The sequence below is a fragment of the Salmo salar genome, chromosome 12 (assembly GCF_965601325.2).
Source record: "Salmo salar chromosome 12, fSalSal1, whole genome shotgun sequence".
In the NCBI taxonomy this organism is placed as follows: domain Eukaryota; kingdom Metazoa; phylum Chordata; class Actinopteri; order Salmoniformes; family Salmonidae; genus Salmo; species Salmo salar.
In genome coordinates this window covers 94,400,933-94,422,627 of record NC_138302.1, presented here as the reverse complement: position 1 = coordinate 94,422,627, position 21,695 = coordinate 94,400,933, and the positions used below count along the sequence as shown (strand labels likewise).

Genomic DNA, 21,695 nt, shown 5'->3' with positions numbered 1-21,695 from the left:
TCGAGGTGTCTTACATGTACTGGAAGGGCTGTTCCAACTCGAGGTGTCTTACATGTACTGGAAGGGCTGTTCCAACTCGAGGTGTCTTACATGTACTGGAAGGGCTGTTCCAACTCGAGGTGTCTTACATGTACTGGAAGGGCTGTTCCAACTCGAGGTGTCTTACATGTACTGGAAGGGCTGTTCCAACTCGAGGTGTCTTACATGTACTGGAAGGGCTGTTCCAACTCAAGGTGTCTTACATGTACTGGAAGGGCTGTTCCAACTCAAGGTGTCTTACATGTCCAAACCCTCCTCCCTCATATCATTTATTCTAAAGAATGTTTACGACCACAAATAATAACAGCAGCGTCCCTGTTTTTATAAAAGTGGATATCAACTTTGGCACTTCAGCATGCTTTTGTGGTACAGTTGATGCCACGCAGGGCTAAGAGCAAGAAAATTGAGGGTTCGCTGACCACCACAGTCGCACACAATCTCCCTGCCTGTTTCACTAGACCTACACTGTCACAGTATCTAACGAAGGTGGCGCCCCTCGTCGGTCGGGCGGCGCTCGGCGGTCGTCGTCGCCGGCCTATTAGCTGCCACCGATCGTTGTTTCTGTGTCTTTTGGTTTTGTCTGTCTATCCCGCACCTGTTTTGTGTTTGTCATTAGTGGGGGGTTATTTAGTGTGTATTTTCAGTTGGGGTTCTCGTGCGGGATTGTTTATTGTCCACTCAGGACAGTTGCGAGTGTAAGCTGTTATTGTCCATTATATTGCCGGGCCCCCGTGCGCTTTTTTTTCAGTGCGCTTATTTTGGGAAGGTGTTTTCCCCTGGCAGACTTCGCCACGCGCCCTGTGCCCTACGGCTATTGCGTTTGCTATTATTATTAAAACACAGTTGCTCCGGCCCTCTGTCTCCTGCTCCTGATTCCACATCTCCACTGGTCCTAGACAGCCGTGACATACACTACGATCAGAGCTGGCTGCAGACTATCATCAGCTAGGAGGACATCACATTTTCAACATTTTGATGCCATATTTAAGATTATATAAAATATATGCAAAACAAATAAAAATTGTATCACCAACAGGTTTCTGTACCAATGCACCACACAGCCAATGAACAAAGCATACCGACTGGGCGCTTCAATATCATGGTTTGCGTTTTCAACAACACAATAAATAGACTATCAATCTGGACAAACAGAAAATACATCCCTCCCTACCCAATATCAAATGCTTGGCTTGACAATCTTTAATGCCATTGAACTTTTTTGTGTTTTGTAACAATGTCTTTTACTATTCATCAAATGTCCGCTGCGCAGTTTGGTTGATGAATTGATTGATTGATTTTTTTCAGTAAAGAAATATATATACTGCTCAAAATAATAAAGGGAAGACTTAAACAACACATCCTATATCTGAATGAAATAAATAATCTTATTAAATACTTTTTTCTTGACATAGTTGAATGTGCTGACAACAAAATCACACAAAAATAATCAATGGAAATCCAATTTATCAACCCATGGAGGTCTGGATTTGGAGTCACACTCAAAATTAAAGTGGAAAACCACACTACAGGCTGATCCAACTTTGATGTAATGTCCTTAAAACAAGTCAAAATGAGGCTCAGTAGTGTGTGTGGCCTCCACGTGCCTGTATGACCTCCCTACAACGCCTGGGCATGCTCCTGATGAGGTGGCGGATGATCTCCTGAGGGATCTCCTCCCAGACCTGGACTAAAGCATCCGCCAACTCCTGGACAGTCTGTGGTGCAACTTGGCGTTGGTGGATGGAGCGAGACATGATGTCCCAGATGTGCACAATTGGATTCAGGTCTGGGGAACGGGCGGGCCAGTCCATAGCATCAATGCCTTCCTCTTGCAGGAACTGCTGACACACTCCAGCCACATGAGGTCTAGCATTGTCTTACATTAGGAGGAACCCAGGGCCAACCGCACCAGCATATGGTCTCACAAGGGGTCTGAAGATCTCATCTCGGTACCAAATGGCAGTCAGGCTACCTCTGGCGAGCACATGGAGGGCTGTGCGGCCCCCCAAAGAAATGCCACCCCACACCATGACTGACCCACCGCCAAACCGGTCATGCTGGAGGATGTTGCAGGCAGCAGAACGTTCTCCACGGCGTCTCCAGACTCTGTCACGTCTGTCACGTGCTCAGTGTGAACCTGCTTTCATCTGTGAAGAGCACAGGGCGCCAGTGGCGAATTTGCCAATCTTGGTGTTCTCTGGCAAATGCCAAACGTCTTGCAAGGTGTTGGGCTGTAAGCACAACCCCCACCTGTGGACGTCGGGCCCTCATACCACCCTCATGGAGTCTGTTTCTGACCGTTTGAGCAGACACATGCACATTTGTGGCCTGCTGGAGGTCATTTTGCAGGGCTCTGGCAGTGCTTCTCCTGCTCCTCCTTGCACAAAGGCGGAGGTAGCGGTCCTGCTGCTGGGTTGTTGCCCTCCTACGGCCTCCTCCACGTCTCCTGATGTACTGGCCTGTCTCCTGGTAGCGCCTCCATGCTCTGGACACTACGCTGACAGACACAGCAAACCTTCTTGCCACAGCTCGCATTGATATGCCATCCTGGATGAGCTGCACTACCTGAGCCACTTGTGTGGGTTGTAGACTCCGTCTCATGCTACCACTAGAGTGAAAGCACCGCCCAGCATTCAAAAGTGACCAAAACATCAGCCAGGAAGCATAGGAACTGAGAAGTGGTCTGTGGTTCCCACCTGCAGAACCACTCCTTTATTGGGGGTGTCTTGCTAATTGTCTATAATTTCCACCTGTTGTCTATTCCATTTGCACAACAGCATGTGAAATTTATTGTCAATCAGTGTTGTTTCCTAAGTGGACAGTTTGATTTCACAGAAGTGTGATTGACTTGGAGTTACATTGTGTTGTTTAAGTGTTCCCTTTATTTTTTTGAGCAGTGTATATATATATATATATATATACATAATATATACAGTACCAGTCGAAAGTTTGGACACACCTACTCATTCAAGGGTTTTTCTTTATTTTTACTATTTTCTACATTGTAGAATAATAGTGAAGACATAAAAACTATGAAATAACACATATGGAATCATGTAGTAACCAAACCAAAATATATTTGAGATTCTTCAAAGTAGCCACCCTTTGCCTTAATGACAGCTTTGCACACTCTTGGCATTCTCTTAACCAGCTTCACTTGGAATGTGTTTCCAACAGTCTTGAAGGAGGTCCTACATATGCTGAGCACTTGTTGGCTGCTTTTCCTTCACTCTGCAGTCCAACTCATCCCAAACCATCTCAATTGGGTGGAGGTTGGGTGATTGTGGAGGCCAGGTAATCTGATGCAGCACTCCATCACTCTCCTTGGTCAAATAGCCCTTACACAGCCTGGAGGTGTGCTGGGTCATTGTCCTGTTGAAAAACAAATGATAGTTCCACTAAGCGCAAACCAGATGGGATGGCGTATCGCGGCAGAATGCTCTGTAACTGTGCTGGTTATGTGTGCATTGAATTCTAAATAAATCACAGTGTCACCAACAAAGCCCCCCCACACCATCACACCTCCTCCATGCTTCACGGTGGGAACCACACATGCAGAGATCATCCGTTCACCTACTCTGCGTCCCACAAAGACACGGCGGTTGGAACCAAAAATCTCAAATTTGGACTCATCAGACCAAAGGACAGATTTCCACCGGTCTAATGTTCATTGCTCGTGTTTCTTTGCCAAAGCAAGTCTCTTCTTCTTATTGGTGTTCTTTAGTAGTGATTTATTTGCAGCAATTCGACCATGAAGGCTAATTCTGGGTCTTCCTTTCCTGTGGTGGTGTAACGCCCTGGCCATAGAGAGGGGTTTTTGTTCTTTATTTTGGTTAGGCCAGGGTGTTACATTGGGTGGGTGTTCTATGTGCATTTTTCTATGTTGGTTTGTTTCATTGATTTTGGCCGTGTGGCTTCCAATCAGGCACAGCTGTAGAGTGTTTTTGCTGATTGGGAGTCACACATAAGTGCCTGTTTTTCCGTTGGGGTTTTGTGGGTAATTGTTTCTGTTTAGTGTCTTGCACCTGACAGTACTGTTTGGCTGTCGGTTTTCTTGTTTTGTTGTATAGTGTTCTTACGTTTATTAAAACTCAAGATGAACACTAACTCCGCTGCACCTTGGTCTACTCTCTCTCACGACAGCCGTTACAGGTGGTCCTCATGAGAGCCAGTTTATTTGAAGAATTTCAAATATAAAATATATTTTGATTTGTTTAACACTTTTTTGGTTACTACATGATTCCATATGTGTTATTTCATAGTTTTGGTATCTTCACTACTATTCTACAATTTGGAAAATAGAAGAAAAATAAAGAAACCCTTGAATGACTAGGTGTTGTACAACTTTTGACCGGTACTTTCTTGTATAGAAAGTTCTTAGGAACATATAACTTCCCAATATATTATAAAGAATTTAATTCTATATGCAAAGCAATACCTTCAGGACTTAATGAAATCTCATATGTGTTTTGGAGAACATGTCAAGATAGATGCACAATTTATATTAGAAGGTTGCCCCCTGCTGGATAATAAATGTAATAATACATACTTTTTAACTCCAAGAACAAGATCTCCTAGAGGGAAATTCTTCTGGGATGCATATATTAGTGAAATTGAATGTAAGAAAGCTTGGTTGCTCCCTTACAAATGTTGCATATCAAATAAAATAAATTAATTTTATAATATTTCACAAAATATACCCTTGCAATAATAAATGAATGGATTTAGAGGACATATGCATTTCCTGTGATTAAGAAGTGGAAACTATAATACACATTTTCTATGAGTGTGACTCTAAAGTTATTTTGGCGCGAGTGTCTACATTTTTTATTTCATTAATAAGACCAATGTATTTACAATGAAATATGTAATATGTTATAATTCAAATGAAAACAAAACTACTGAATTAGTCGTTAATTTCTTTATTCTCTCTGGTAAATACACAATAACAAATATTTGAAATGTGTCCCCAAATGCAATATATTTTTACTTGAAATCTCTAGAATTTGTCAAGAACAACAAAAAACACTGTATTCTTACAACTCTATCATATGTTTGTACAATTGTAACCCCTGACCTTATTTTTAATTTTTAATTTTAGGTACTTTAACTCAATTCATGTGTAGTGATTTTATTATTTTACTTTAATCCGTTACGTTACCAGCACAAATATTGTATCAGATTTCAGATACTTTTGAAACACTAGATGATTACTTCGAGGATTACTTTTAAATTCAGAGGTTGTTCGCGAAAAAAAATCTCTGACACTTCTCTGTTTTCTCAATGACATTCAAATCATCATTGAAAAAAGGCGCAGGTTTAAATTTCTTCCACCTGAAGGAGTCTGACCACAAGTCAGAGACCACTATGATGACACACAGGGGCGGAAATCCCGGGGGGATGGGGGGGACACGACCCCCCCATCCTGGGAAAAATATGATTTGTCCCCCCCAATATATCACTGAAACATAACTATGTAATTTAAATAATATTAATAATACGCAATGAAAGCAATTGTGCTGATTATAGACACTTAATAGTGCGTTTTTAAGTTTCAAAAGATTGCGACAAACTGAAGTCCAAACTGAACAGAACTACACTCTCTTCTACCATTGTCTTAAATATATTTAATGGTCTCGTTGAAAAAGCTAAATTGTCGCAAGGGAACTTTTATTTATTTTATTTAACCCGGGTAGCAAAGATTATAGCAAACACCACTGAAACGGAATTGGTGCTCGCTAGCTTTGCAAATTCAGCTATTGTTGGAAGCCAGCCAATATGAAACAAACTATTAAAATTACAAAAGGTTGCAGCATATGTTGTGTAAATGGTGAACTCATACAGCTGTCAACTCTTGTCATTTTAATCCGTTTCACATTTGCTAGCTACCTTTTAGATCGAAGCCCAAATAGAATGATTGAAGATGATAGAAGCCCATCTCCTACTGTAAATAACCTACACACTGTGTGTGTGTGTGTAGCCAGCCAGCCAGGTAGAAAAATGGCAGAAAAATAAAAGACGAACATCAGAGTATTTTTCAGTACACCAAAACGCAAAGTAAGAACCCTAGTAGCCTAATATCTCAAAGACTAGTTGATAACATGTTCATAAGAAAGAAATGAAATTCTAATGGAAATGTTTCACAATGATGTCATTAGGCAGAGCAAGGCAACAGATGGCACACAGACAGCAGAGTTGGGGACAGATATGCAGGGACAGACTGGCAGAGACGGAGTCTCAGGTAAGTTTGTTGAGTCTTTGTTTGGCAACATTATGAAAGGTTCTCAATTTTTTTGACTTGTAAAATAGGAACATAATTGGAAAATGCCATGGATACCCCCACTCTCAACTTAAACTGGTGACTGAACCAAGATTTGTTAAAGGCAATGGTATTGCTGTTGTGATTAGTTGTGTCGTTTTGGGTACCGGTAGTTAGGAGTACGGCAAACACCTTATTTCTTTGGTTCCTCAATATACATTTACCATATTACAATGTAGGCTATGTGTTACAGCACTACTTTTGGTGTCCCCCTCAGGAATTGCTCTTGAGAAAATTTCATGTAATTGTCCCCTCCAAAGTTGATATCAGATTTTCGCCCCTGATGACACACCAAATGTGTTTGATGGATCATGGGAAAAGAGCAGGAATAGACTTTTGTAGGCTACAGTCCAAGCTAAATTCTTCCAATGGTGCGACTGCTGTCGGCATCCAAAGATTATACAACTTGAATAAACGCTTGGAGGTAAGGATGACAGCAGTGGTGTAGTCTACTGCGATACGGATATCACTTATTATTGATATCTACATAGCGCATTGATGTGAATCTCACTGCTGCTCTCTCATTTAGTTATTTATGCCTTACGGATTGTGTTTTTTGTGGATGGCTGTTCACAAATTTAAATGTGTGTTTGAACCCAATATTAATTGAGTTCAAGAAGTTTAAGGTGCCTGTCAATCATTGTTTTTCAAAGCAGTGGACAGCCAGCGAAAAATGCGTTCTTGTAACAGCTGCATAGTGCGGATCCCAGCCTATGGAATAAAAGTGGGGCTTTTATTGCTAAATCTAATTCATGCTGATAAAATAAATAAATCCATAGGCCGAATGGACACATGTTCAAACTCGCACACTTTTGATAGACTTAAAGGGGCAATCTGTAGCTGCTAAATCCATTTGTGCACTTATAAATGATATATATGAATGTAAAGATATTTAATCGTATTATATGTAATAGAAAGCGATGGGTTAGAAGAAGCCTACATAACCAACCCATAAAGTAACATTTAACATCCATATATGGCCAGCTATGTAAACATTCACATTTACTTATCTTGTAATAGATGTGGTTCAATTGGTAACATACATTTTTGTCTTCTAATGCCTCTTAAGGGGAAAGTAATCTAAAATGTACTGAATGTAATCAGATGAAGTTACTGAGTTTGGGTAATCCAAAGGTAACGTTACTAATTACAATTTTGGACAGGTAACTAGTAACTAACGGATTACTTAAAATGATTATTTAAAATGTAACCTACCCAACTCTGAGTGTAGTGATGTCCTATATATATTTTTTTGTTATTGTATTGTAATTTGAAATGTCATTTTAAAAAATGAAATAAATTCAAACAATATTTTTAATAAAGCGGGGCAGGCTAGCTAACGTTAGCTAGCGAGGCAGGGTAGCTAATGTTTTAGCTAACGTTAGCTAACGTTTTAGCTAACGTTATCGTACTGTAGCTAGCTACCGCATTACAATTTAGTTCGGTTGTAACTCATACAAGTTTATTGTCTAGATACTGCTGGTTATGTAACGTTATCGTTTGATAATGCTAAGGAGGCGGGTTAGCTACCGTTAGCCTACAAATCGGATTTGCAAGTTAGTTCGTAGCTCATACAAGTGTATTATGTTTTGTCTAGGGCAAAACTAAATAATGGATGCAGCTATGGTGGTTGCTAACTCATCTCAAACTTCTTCTTTTTTTTTAGAGTGAACTAGGAGGAACGTCACCGGCCTGAATCTAATGCAATCTGGATCTACAGTCAATCTACATCTGTAAAGCATAGAATTAAGGTTTCCACTAGTTACCATAGCCACAAAGTCAAAATTGTCTATATTGTAAAAATTCATGAAAACCAAAAATAGCTTTTTGGTCTTAATTTAAGGTTTAGGCATAAGGTTAGCAGTGTGGTTATGTTTAAAATAACATTTAAAGAAGATACATTGTAGAAAAAGGCGGACTTTATGACTGTGGTAACTAATGACGACCTAGAATTGTACTGAACAAAAAGCAACATGCAACAATTTCAACGATTTACATTTCCGGGATCTTTTATTTCACCTCATAAAACATGGGACCAACACTTTACATGTTGCGTTTATATTTTTGTTCAGTATAGCTTTACCCAATTTACTGCCCTGATGACTTCATCGAAAATGGTAACATATGTGTTATGTGAAAAGCTGTATTAAAAATGACCCAGTTTGATAAACTAGTATGTTAATTACCCAGCCAAGCAGATACAACTAGTACAGTAATTTTGGTTGTGAAGTGATTATCAAAAAGCTTTGTACTTTCTTTAGAACAAAATGCAATTGACCTCTTTGCTGTCTTTTGTATCACCCTGTCATAGGCCCTCCCAGTCAACACCACCTCATAAGATGAAGTATACTGAACCAAAATATAAACGCAACATGTAAAGTGTTTCATGAGCCGAAATGAAAGATCCCAGAAATTTTCCATACACACGAAAAGCTTATTTCCTTCAAATTCTATGCACACATTTCTTTACATCCCTGTTAGTGAGCATTTGTCCTTTGCCAAGATAATCCAGCCACCTGACAGGTGTGTCATATCAAGAAGCTGATTAAACAGCATGATCATTACACAGGTGCACCTTGTGCTGGGGACAATAAAAGGCCACTCTTAAATGTGCAGTTTTGTTATACAACCCAGTGCCACAGATGTCAACATTTTGAGAGAGTGTGCAATTGACATGCTGACTGCAGGAATGTCCATCAGAGCTGTCGCCAGAGAATTGAATGTTAATTTCTCCGACATTGTTTTAGAGAATTTGGCAGTACGTCCAACCGGCCTCACAACCACAGACCACGTGTTACCACACCAGCCCAGGACCTTCACATCCGGCTTCGTCACCTGCGGGATCATCTGAGACCAGCCACCCGGATAGCTGATGAGACTGAGGAGTATTTCTGTCTGTAATAAAGCCCTTTTGTGGGGAAAAACTCACTTTGATTGGCTGGGCCTGGCTCCCCATTGTTTATGAGGATTGCATGCTGCAGTTGTTTGAGAGATGTCCTGTTTGCAGTCGAACATACAACATAGAGAAGACCAGCAATCAATCAGTCACTCAATCAAATGTATTTATAAAGCCCTTTTTATATCAGCCGATGTCACAAAGTGCTATACAGAAACCCAGCCTAAAACCCCAAACAGCAAGCAATGCAGATGTAGAAGCACGGTGGCTAGGAAAAGCTCCCTAGAAAGGCTGGAACCTAGGAAGAAACCTAGAGAGGAACCAAGCTCTGAGGGGTGGCCAGTCCTCTTCTGGCTGTGCCAGGTGAAGATTATAACAAGATTATAACAGTTCCTTATAACATGGCCAAGATGTTCAAATGTTCATAGATGACCAGCAGGGTCAAATAATAATAATCACAGTGGTTGTAGAGGGTGCAACAGGTCAGCACCTCAGGAATAGATGTCAGTTGGCTTTTCATAGCCGAGCTTTCAGAGTTAGAGGCAGCAGGTGCTGTAGAGAGAGAGTCGAAAACAGCAGGTCCGTGACAAGGTAGCACATCCGGTGAACAGGTCAGGGTTCCATAGCCGCAGGTAGAACAGTTGAAACTGGAGCAGCAGCATGACCAGGTGGGCTGGGGACAGCAAGGAGTCATCAGGCCAGGTAGTCCTGAGGCATGTTCCTAGGGCTCTCTCGAGAAAGAGAATTAGAGGGAGCATACTTAAATTCACACAGGACAACGGATAAGACAAGATAAATACTCCAGATATAACAGACTGACCCTAGCCCCCCGACACATAAACTATTGCAGCATAATTACTAAAGGCTGAGACAGGAGGGGTCGGGAGACACTGGCCCCATCTGACTATACACCAGACAGGGCCAACCAGGCAGGATATAACCCCTTCCACTTTGCCAAAGCACAGCTCCCACACCACTATAGGGATATCTTCAACCACCAACTTACTACCCTGAGACAATTTTTATTTAACCAAGAACACATTCTCATTTACAGCAACAACCTGGGGAATAGTTACAGGGGAGAAGAGGGGGATGAATGAGCCAATTGTAAGCTGGGGATGATTAGGTGACCATGGTATGAGGGACAGCTTGGGAATTTAGCCAGGACACCAGGGTTAACACCCCAACTCTTACAATATGTGCCATGGGATCTTTAATGACCTCAGAGAGTCAGGACACCCGTTTAACATCCCATCCAAAAGACAGCACCCTACACAGAGCAGTGTCCCCAATCACTGCCCTGGGGCATTGGGGTATTTTTTAGACCAGAGGAAAGAGTGCTTCCTACTGGCCCTCCAACACCTCTTCCAGCAGCATCTGGTCTCCCATCCAGGGACTAACCAGGACCAACCCTGCTTAGCTTTAGAAGCAAGCCAGGGTGGTATGCTGCTGGCAAGGCTGAGTATAGCCCCCCAAAGATCTCCCCCACAGCACAAACCCGATGGGGGTGCCAACCCGGACAGGAAGATCACGTCAGAGACTCAACCCACTCAAGTGACGCACCCCTCCTAGGGAAGAGCACCAGTAAGCCAGTGACTCAGCCCCTGTAATAGGGTTAGAGGCAGAGAATCCCCGTGGAGAGAGGGGAACCGGCCAGGCAGAAACAGCAAGGGTGATTTGTCGCTCCAGTGCCTTTCCGTTCACCTTCACAACCCTGGGCCAGACTACACTCAATCATAGGACCTACTGAAGAGATGAGTCTTCAATAAAGACTTAAAGGTTGAGACTGAGTCTGCGTCTCTCACATGGATAGGCAGACCATGCCATAAAAATGGAGCTCTATAGGCGAAAGCCCTGCAAGGGGACCCTTGGCATCACCCAGACATGCCCTCGCTGTGAGCATTCCTGTAAATATATTTTTTATTTAACTAGGCAAGTCAGTTAAGAACAAATTCTTATTTACAATGACGGCCTACCCAGGCGAAACCCAGACAACGCTGGGCCAATTTTACACCGCCCTATAGGACAACCAATCACGGCCGTATGTGATGCAGCCTGGATAAATGGAAAAGGGAGGACACTTGAATCAGGTTGGTGACATTTTACCTGGTCAAAACAGTTGAGTTTTGTCCCAATTCACCTTCATAACCTGGCCTGGTTGAACCAGCCTGATCGCTGCATTTACCATTCTATTTAACGTCACATATTATAATATCTGTAGCGACATAGAAAACTGAGTGCAGGCTAGGTTAGAGAGAGAGAGAAGAGTTTATTTCCAAAACACTATACCTGTTTTCAGAAATGTTGGTAAATTGTCTTTTATTGTTTAAAGAACTTATGAAAGAGACATAGTTTTGTTCACTAATCACGGCATGGGGTCGTTCAATGACAGACACGTAATTTGTTACAATTTTATCACTTGATGGTTTAATTTCAGAGACAAAAATATACACTTTTTTTGCAAAATGCTATATATCCGCCTCACTCTCAGAGAAATAAGTAGTACTGATAGGTTTTACACAGTCTAATGTAACTAATAACTACATTTTCAATAAAGAACTATACAAATTATACATCATTTTTATAATTCATACAGTAATATGAGATCTGTATGTAAAACATTTACATTAGATATTTGAATTATTTTGCAGATGCTCCAGAGTGACTTACAGTTAGTGCATTCATAATAAGATAATTAGATGAGACAACCACATGTCACAGTCAAATATACAGGATACAAACATTCCATTCCAGCTAAACAATGGATATATAGTGTTTTGCAAAAAAAAACACAATTTAATTCACATCTAAAGTCTATGAATTAAAAATTTTGTTACACACACACACACACATGAAGGTACCCATAAGCAATCATTTCAGATACAAAAACACAAATGTGAAAAATTGGTGGATATCGCATTTTTGGAAATTAACTCTTAATTTCCAAACAACCCTCTCTTTGTCCTTCTTTCCAGAGCCGTATATGTATATAAAGTAGGCCTATATGGCTCTGCTCTGACCCTCAGTGCCCTGTGGTGCATAAGGCTATGGAATATGACATTTCAGTATCGGAGGAATGAGCTTTTTCTCTTCCTTATACAGAATGAGAGAGACATTTAGCTTTGCGCTCATGTGAGGTTGTCTGTATAGAAAGGCCATGTGTTTTTAGTTCAGTTCAAAGTTTACAGATGGAGCAGCCCTGCCCTCCAACCATCTGACACCAATACTGTAGTCATAGGGTGCATCTTAAATGGCGCCCTATATAGTGCACTACTTTTGACCAGAGACTATGTGGGTCAAGTTTAAAAGTAGCGCAGTGTTCATTATGTGCTACTAACAAACACTTAGTGATTGAGTTCAAAAAGTTCCTATCGGTACCTTCTGGAAGCCCTTTGGCCCATATGACATGATTGTTCCCTAAGCCAATAGGAGATGGTTAGTCATTGTTAGTAGTTCCGCCATTCCTTTTAATTCGGAATCCTAATCACCATGGTGATCTGACGACTCCATTGTTCTGTTCAGTTGCATTGTCTTACGTCAGGTCAGGTAATGTCATATAGGAGTGACGACATTCTGCTGCATTCTAGAATGAAGAGAGATCAGATAACCAATGGTGTCAGAACCTAGTCACCGGTGGATAGTTAGTTCAGCCAATCCAGTCCACCTTGTGTGAGGTAACATTTCAACACTCAGTCTGTAACATTTCTTGCAAGAACGCCCTCACTGTGTGGGGTCAAACTGAGCTTAAGGTCCCTCCCACCACCTCCACATCTTTCTCTAACCAGCAGGCAAATCAACATAGAAACCGTTCTCATGTACATCCGTCTGAACTAATAATCCAGTGTCTTCACATCCCGACATCTTCATCACCAGATCAGACGTCATCGTCATCATCGTTCCCCCTTAGCCTCCTCTCCACTCCACTCTGGCCCCTCTGACTCCCTCTCTGGGGCAGCTTGCCCACCGGGTCCCTACACAGCACATACTGCTCCCAGATCTTCCGGAACGCATTCCGGAATTTCTTGATGCGGAATGCGTAGACGATGGGGTTGACGGCAGAGTTGCCGTGCGTGAGCAGGATGGCGATGTAGATAAGGAATATGGGCTTTTTACAGTCCGGGCAGAACAGCGTGATACAGTTGAGGATGTGTAGAGGAAGCCAGCTGATGGCAAACAGGAAGAGGACCAGGGCCAGGGACTTGGCTAGTTTAAGTTCCTTCCCATAGTAACGGGTTGGGTCTGTGTGGCTCGCTGTCACCTGGGATAGGAGGGAGAAGAGGAAGGCGATTTAGAGTTCAGATTCAGAGGTTGGTCTTTTGGAAAACCTTACAGTGTTATACATTTCTGTAACGCATTCTTACAAGTTAACCAATGTTCTCTCTGGTAAAAACTAAGTTATTCTATTACATTGTATTGTATTCTAAGTGTGTTTCATTTGCACAGCAGTGTGTCCTGGGTGGAGTGAATTGCCACTTGATTTAAAAAACCTGTCATTTCAGCCGACAATCAGCACCTCTGCTGAATAATGTCTGTCTAAGCTGTCAGCCCTGAGGGGATAACCTGTTCCTGTTACCTTTCTGGTGCAAGCCACACGACTGCTGATTTCTACATCAAATGTAAACTCCTCCGCTTCCCTCTACCTCCCTCTACCTGCATCCGCCTTCCTCCCTCCATCAACTCCCTCTAACTCACTCCTCCTCCCTCCAACTCCTTTCACCTCTCCCTAACGCCCTCCACCTCCCACTACCTCCCTCCACCTCCCTCCACCTCCCTCTAACGCCCTCCACCTCCCTCTACCTCCCTCCACCTCCCTCTACCTCCCTCCACCTCCCTCTAACGCCCTCCACCTCCCTCTACCTCCCTCCACATCCCTCCACCTCCCTCTAACGCCCTCCACCTCCCTCTACCTCCCGCCACATCCCTCCAACTCCCTCCACCTCCCTCTAACGCCCTCCACCTCCCTCTACCTCCCTCCACCGCCCTCCACCTCCCTCTAACGCCCTCCACCTCCCTCTAACGCCCTCCACCTCCCTCCAACTCCTTTCACCTCCCTCTACCTCCCTCCACCTCCCTCTAACGCCCTCCACCTCCCTCTAACGCCCTCCACCTCCCTCTAACGCCCTCCACCTCCCTCTACCTCCCTCCACCTCCCTCCAACTCCTTTCACCTCCCTCTACCTCCCTCCACCTCCCTCTAATGCCCTTCACCTCCCTCCAACTCCCTCCACCTCCATCTACCTCCCTCTAATGCCCGTCACCCCCCTCCACCTCCCTCTACCTCCCTCTACCTCCCTCCTCCTCCCACTTCCCTCTACCTCCCTTCACCTCCCTCTACCTCCCTCTACCTCCCACTTCCCTCTACCTCGCCGCAAACCTCCCTCTACCTCTACCTCCCTCTACCTCCCTGCTATGCTTATCAAACACACTCAGTTCATTCTGTCCTATTCATCTGACTCTAGTCTAGAGTCTAGACAAGTGACCTTCATGTAGCCTGGTCCCAGGTCTGTTTGTGCTGTCTTTTCAACTCCTATCGTTAATGCCATTTGACAATGACCCTAGGAGTTGGAAAGACCACACAAACAGATCTGGGACGAGGCTATGCTTCTTGTCAAGCTGCCAGTGGATCATCTGATTCTATAGCCTGGTTAAACCAGACTGAACGTTGCCGTCACCATTGTTTTAACTTCAAGAGAGTCAGCTTTAACAAGGCTAGTTATTGTAGATTGTAGACAGTCACCTTCTTGTTGAGCTGCCGGTGTATCATGTAAAAGATCTCAGCATAGATGAGCAGCATGAGGACGAGGGGCGGCAGCACCCAGCCGAAGAAGTTGAAGTAAACCATGTAGTCCATGCTGATGACGTTCTCAAACTGACACGTCACTAAGAGGTCAGTTGTCACCAGGGATCCGTTGTCACGGAGACGCTGCAGGTTGTTCCAGCCCAGCATGGGCGTCAAGCCGACCACGATGGCAACCATCCAACACACCACCACCGCCGTGCCCGCGCGCCGCGGAGTCACCACACGTTTGTAGCTGTGGAGACAGGAGACAAAAAACGGGTGTTAGTGTATACTGAGGTGTTAGTGTATACTGAGCTGTACCTCTTTTAGTTCCCATTACATCATTTTTTAGTTCCCATTTACATTATATTTTAGTTCCCATTTACATTATCTTTTAGTTCCCATTTACATTATCTTTTAGTTCCCATTTACATTATCTTTTAGTTCCCATTTACATCATATTTTAGTTCCCATTTACATGCTTTCAAGAGCTTTGTTGTTTGACTTAGAGAACACGTTTGTGTAATGCACGGCAGACTGTTTTCAGAGCATGCAACTTGTCAAAACATTGTGTTTTTTAATGGAATGAACCTACACTTTAACAGATATGACCAGTGGCATGTATTCATGGATGCCAAGGGAAGACAGGCTTCCCTAAAAAATTGACGAATAAAAATAAATAAAATAATGTATGCTTCGTCTCTCTGTGTTTCATAATTTTCCTTCAATTCGCAAGAGGCTGAATGTATCTAACAGGAGAAAGCATCCGAGCGAGCGAAACGGCGTCCCTCTGTCCATCTACGTGTAGACCATCTATCTGATGCTCTCTGGTCCAAACGAGTATGACATTGTTGCCGCCCATACCATTGAATGCAAGGCAAGCCAAGTACCATTTGGCCTCCCTTGATAAAAAAATAAAAGGATACAAATTTGCCAATCAGCATTGAGCTAAACTAAGTGTGTTCAACTGTTAGATTTTGGCTTCACTCCAACCAAATCACATTAAGATCATACGTTATTGACAGAAACAACTTAAATTGTTGCATCTCCTTGTGTTGTCCTCTGGTGGCTAGCTAGCTAAAATTGACAATTTCCTAAATTAGCCATGGATGGAGATAGGGATTTGGACCTGTGCTTTTTGATCCACGCACAGCTGCTGGATATGAGAGTATATCCAACAAGCTCCAAGTCTTGGCTGACTGACTAATGTTCCGAGAAAAGAATCACTGCGATTGGCTTGTGTCCACCGTGTTCTGCAATCCATGGTACAGTACGTCGGTACCTCACTAGACTGTCTACAACTCTGTCAAACTTCTGAATTACATCCAAGTTTATAATACAAATCTGGGATTCTTTCCTCCTTTTGAAGGTCATCGCTGAGTCACTATACAAGAGGAATGAACTGAGGTGCTCTGCTCACACACCAGAGCAGAGGAAGCATTGCTGTTAGACATATATATCTTTGGTTAGTGTGAGTTTGCTGAAGGAGTTGCTTCTCTGAGGTGTGAAAGTACAACACACACTCAGACAACAAGTAAATCATCTCAAGAGAAACCCACACATCTTTACCACACACTCACAGAAACACACACTCCTTTACTGTCTCTTTGCAGCCCTACTGACTCTCTCTACACATTCTCTCCCCTTCCGGTCTCTTTCTCTCTCTCTGTCTGTCTCTTTCTCTCTCACACATTCTCTCTCTCACTCTGTCTGTCTGTCTCTCTCTATCTCTCTCTCTCTCTCTCGCACACACACACACACACCACACACACACACACACACACACACACACACACACACACACACACACACACACACACACACACACACACACACACACACACACAGTGGTTGGTGTGATGCATACACCTCTGAGGATAAATGGTCTCTCACAGGAAGCTAGAAGGAGAACCCACTGAGTAATCTGCCACAGGGCTGCCAGGATATAAAACACTCGCTGCCACTCAATGTCACACACACAGGCACAAACATAGACACATACGCAAGCGCACACACATACAGTATGTGCGTATTCACACGCAGGCACACACCAGTCTCGTAATGTCACTGAGGACACACACACACACACACACACACATTCACAGACCATCAATCTCCTAAGAAGCAGTCGGTCAATGAGTGCTCAGGCTATCTCCCTTAAGTGTGTATAAATGATCCAGTAGACGTTGCTTCTGGAATAGCTCTTCAATAATTCCCTTCATTGATCTGTACGTTTAATGTTTCCCTGTGCATTCATATGCAGGGAAAGTTTCTGGCAACCTTTGTTGACTAAATGGATCCTTTCACTATCAACTCCTTTAATAAATTAGGGTTGGCCCAAATGGCACCCTATTCCCCATTATAGTTGACTACTTTTGACCAGGACCCAAAAGGAATAGGATGCCATTTGGGATGCTTCCTATGTTAAATTCAGAGTCCCGGGCAGGATGGCAGCCTGAGACGTTACATATTAAGATCAGCCAACCAACCACAATAATCACATTGATCAATTATGCGTTCAATGGCAAATTAACTGTAGCTTCCTTTTACAGCCAAGCTGTGCATATGATGTTTTTTTGGTTGTTGTAAGGATCTCAAATGCAGCCTAGTTATTGGTGCTGTTATAAAAGAGAATCTACACTGACTATATACCAATATACTGATGTACTTGTCTGATCTATAATGCATCCCACTCGGCACAAATGTCAGTTCAACGTCTAGGTTTGATTTACATTTGGTTGAGTTGTCAACTAACATGAATTCAACGTGAAATCAACAATAAATGTCACCATGTCATTGGATTTAGGTTAAAAGTTTATATGAAATGCCCTTACAGTGAGGGAAAAAAGTATTTGATCCCCTGCTGATTTTGTACGTTTGCCCACTGACAAAGAAATGATCAGTCTATAATTTTAATGGTAGGTTTATAAGAACAGTGAGAGACAGAATAACAACAAAACAATCCAGAAAAACGCATGTCAAAAATGTTACAAAATGATTTGCATTTTAATGAGGGAAATAAGTATTTGACCCCTCTGCAAAACATGACTTAGTACTTGGTGGCAAAACCCTTGTTGGCAGTCACAGAGGTCAGACGTTTCTTGAAGTTGGCCACCAGGTTTGCACACATCTCAGGAGGGATTTTGTCCCACTCCTCTTTGCAGATCTTCTCCAAGTCATTAAGGTTTCGAGGCTGACGTTTGGCAACTTGAACCTTCAGCTCCCTCCACAGATTTTCTATGGGATTAAGGTCTGGAGACTGGCTAGGCCACTCCAGGACCTTAATGTGCTTCTTCTTGAGCCACTCCTTTGTTGCCTTGGCCGTGTGTTTTGGGTCATTATCATGCTGGAATACCCATCCACGACCCATTTTCAATGCCCTGGCTGAGGGAAGGATGTTCTCACCCAAGATTTGACGGTACATGGCCCCGTCCATCGTCCCTTTGATGCGGTGAAGTTGTCCTGTCCCCTTAGCAGAAAAACACCCCCAAAGCATAATGTTTCCACCTCCATGTTTGACGGTGGGGATGATGTTCTTGGGGTCATAGGCAGCATTCCTCCTCCTCCAAACACGGCGAGTTGAGTTGATGCCAAAGAGCACCATTTTGGTCTCATCTGACCACAGCACTTTCACCCAGTTGTCCTCTGAATCATTCAGATGTTCATTGGCAAACTTCAGACGGGCATGTATATGTGCTTCTTGAGCAGGGGGATTGCGGGCGCTGCAGGATTTCAGTCCTTCACGGCGTAGTGTGTTACCAATTGTTTTCTTGGTGACTATGGTCCCAGCTGCCTTGAGATCATTGACAAGACCCTCCCATGTAGTTCTGGGCTGATTACTCACCGTTCTCATGATCATTGCAACTCCACGAGGTGAGATCTTGCATGGAGCCCCAGGCCGAGGGAGATTGACAGTTCTTTTATGTTTCTTCCATTTGCGAATAATCGCACCAACTGTTGTCACCTTCTCACCAAGCTGCTTGACGATGGTCTTGTAGCCCATTCCAGCCTTGTGTAGGTCTACAATCTTGTCCCTGACATCCTTGGAGAGCTCTTTGGTCTTGGCCATGGTAGAGAGTTTGGAATCTGATTGATTGATTGCTTCTGTGGACAGGTGTCTTTTATACAGGTAACAAACTGAGATTAGGAGCGCTCCCTTTAAGAGTGTGCTCCTAATCTCAGCTCGTTACCTGTATCAAAGACACCTGGGAGCCAGAAATCTTTCTGATTGAGAGGGGGGTCAAATACTTATTTCCCTCATTAAAATGCTAATCAATTTATTTATTATTTGAACAGTGAGAGACAGAATAACAACAACAAAAAATCCAGAAAAACGCATGTCAAAAATGTTATAAATTGATTTGGATTTTTTTATTTGGATTTTTTCTTTCATGTGTCCAATCAATTTTGTAACCACTCCCTCTTCTAATTAGGGCTAATTGGAAAAGCTGTTCAAAAGAGGACATTGTATTATTCTTTGTACTCCCTGACGAAGGCCACGCAGCCGAAATGCGTCGTATTTTTTAATACTTTGTTTCTATTGAACATGCCATAGTAATAAAGGCATTTTAATTAATTATATGAAGAGTGCCTTGGTCCTCCTTTCTTTTTGACGACCAATTCACCCCTTTTACCAAAGAGCACCTTCTGTCTACCAAAATGTACTATTGTGTACCTTAGTAGCGCTTCCCTTCCTCCTCTTTCTACTTGCCCGTGATGAGATTCGAACACGCAACCTTCAGGCTGCTAGACGTTCACATTATATGCTTCCCCATTCACCCCAACCAACCACCCATAAGTAACCTTTTGTATTATGTAACCATACCAAACTTAACATACAGTATAATACTAATTTGAGTGTCCTGTATTTACGTTTACTATGTTGCGCCTAGTCTATGAGACCAGGCCGGTGTTTGCGAGGGGCCTGGCTGGTCAACACATGGTAAGGTTCTAACTCTCATTAGGAGAGCATACCTCAAAACTGGTGTGGAATTCAACAGCTATGAAATGCCCTCAAAGGCAAATAGAGCAGGTATGCTACACACATCTCACCTTGACTATGATGAACATAGACTTGTCCTCAACTGAGACTGGCTATGTACTGAGCATAACAATGTCTGTATGGTCTGTCTGTGGTTGAAGTATCTCTGTGTTAGTATCTCTGTCTGAGAGCTGACTGTGCCTGTCTGGCAAAACTGTCAATAGGCTGTATAGTTTCAGCTATAATAAATAGGCTGAGTAGCATATTCAGGAAATCAGGCAACAAAATAGCCATTTACTGCACAATATCTCTGATGCCATTGCCAACAAACAAACGAGGCAGATGTTAAACCAAGTGACCTTGGAAAAGAAAGCTTTCAAACAGAGACAAAAAGAAAAGTACAATATAAAGGCTATTTTCCCTTTTCTTTCTCTCATTTTTTACCTCATGGGTATTTTAACTCTCAGGTAACGGTCGATAGCGATGGCCAGCAGGGCGAGGATGGAACTCTGCGTGAGCACCAGCACGGTGCATGCGACCAGCAGGCAGCTGTAGAAGTGAGTTTTGAGCCCGATGCTGATGGTGATGGCCAACGGGATGACCAAAGCCCCCACCGCAATATCCGCCAAAGCCAGAGACACTATGAAACAGAAGGTGGTGTCCCGCAGAGAACGGTTGATCCGTACAGCCCAGACCACCATCACGTTCCCGATCACAGAGGACACTGCGATAATCACCTCCATCCCGATGTAGAGGGCTTGGGCAGGCGGCAGGCCAGACGGCATCCTGTCGGTAGCCTGGAGGCCCGGTTGTCTGGTTCTGTTAGTACTTTAGAAAGACAGGATGGAGAAGTTCTAATATTCCTTTCTGGAATTCGGGGAGCCACTGGAACTCTTGTTTACGCATGGCGTTCTGTCTTATTCGATCCGTCCTAGGAGGATATTGCCCTAGATATCATTGCGCTAAGGTTGTGCAGTCCTTTTGGAGACTCCGTTACTGAGCATAATATGGAATTTGTTTTGGACACATCATGCGTCCTGTGGTGTCAGTGAAAGTCGGTTACCTTGGTGAACCACTCCCTAAAAATGAGGAGAAACAATTTTTTCCAGTGAAAGTGTAATTGAGTCACACCGGCGCCGGAGGTCTTTGTCCACAGTTTCCCAATTCAGCTCGCATCACCACTAGTCGTCATCATTAGTCAGAATAGAAAGTTGAAAAATAAAATATCTGAGACTGGTGTCATCAACGGTTAAAAGCTGTCAGGGAATGAAAATAATAACGGTAACGCATTGCCCCAACTATTAATCAGCTTCAATATTACCCATTCTCCTCTCATTCAATTGTGATTTTCAGCTTCTTTTCACATGCAAGCTTTCGCGTAAAAATCCCGTCTTCTTTGCCAAAACGTTCGTTTGGCAGAATGGTTTTCAAAATGGGAAAAGCATCAAATGAACCGAACTGTCCCGAACTCATTGACGGTGCGTTCAGCTCCAATACAATAGGCTATCTGGTTATTAGCAACGAGTGTATTCTCTGCTCCGCTCTCTCTGCATACTACTTTCTGTCTGTGAAGTCACATGCGCCGCCGGACCTCTGTGCTCACCAATCCGAATGGACAAAAGAGGGTGGTGGGTGTTGGTGCCGCTTGGTGCCGGCCATCTAGAGAGATGGAGAAAATATTA

The 21,695-nt window shown here is 43.2% G+C and overlaps 1 protein-coding gene across 1 annotated transcript; it reads right to left on the bottom strand.

Annotated features, from left to right (window-relative positions):
• Nucleotides 1–12,339: 12,339 nt before the first annotated feature.
• LOC145859569 (adenosine receptor A1) lies at nt 12,340–21,023 on the bottom strand. The gene is made up of 3 exons (XM_082959481.1): nt 20,458–21,023; nt 14,991–15,285; nt 12,340–13,512 (listed from the first exon to the last, which is right to left on the bottom strand). The coding sequence occupies exons 1-3, from the start codon at nt 20,796–20,798 to the stop codon at nt 13,129–13,131; spliced, it is 1,020 nt and encodes a 339-aa protein (XP_082815607.1). The 5' UTR covers nt 20,799–21,023; the 3' UTR covers nt 12,340–13,128.
• Between the last annotated feature and the right edge of the window lie 672 nt (nt 21,024–21,695).

What these genes read in the sequence shown, in the direction of transcription:
- LOC145859569 (XM_082959481.1), bottom strand. Translation starts at nt 20,798, where the DNA reads ATGCCGTCTGGCCTGCCGCCTGCCCAAGCCCTCTACATCGGGATGGAG. An exon ending in AGAGTTAAAATACCCATGAG is followed by an intron (nt 15,286 to 20,457) that starts GTAAAAAATGAG and finishes CTGTCTCCACAG; the next exon opens with CTACAAACGTGTGGTGACTC. An exon ending in ACCGGCAGCTCAACAAGAAG is followed by an intron (nt 13,513 to 14,990) that starts GTGACTGTCTAC and finishes CTCCTATCCCAG; the next exon opens with GTGACAGCGAGCCACACAGA.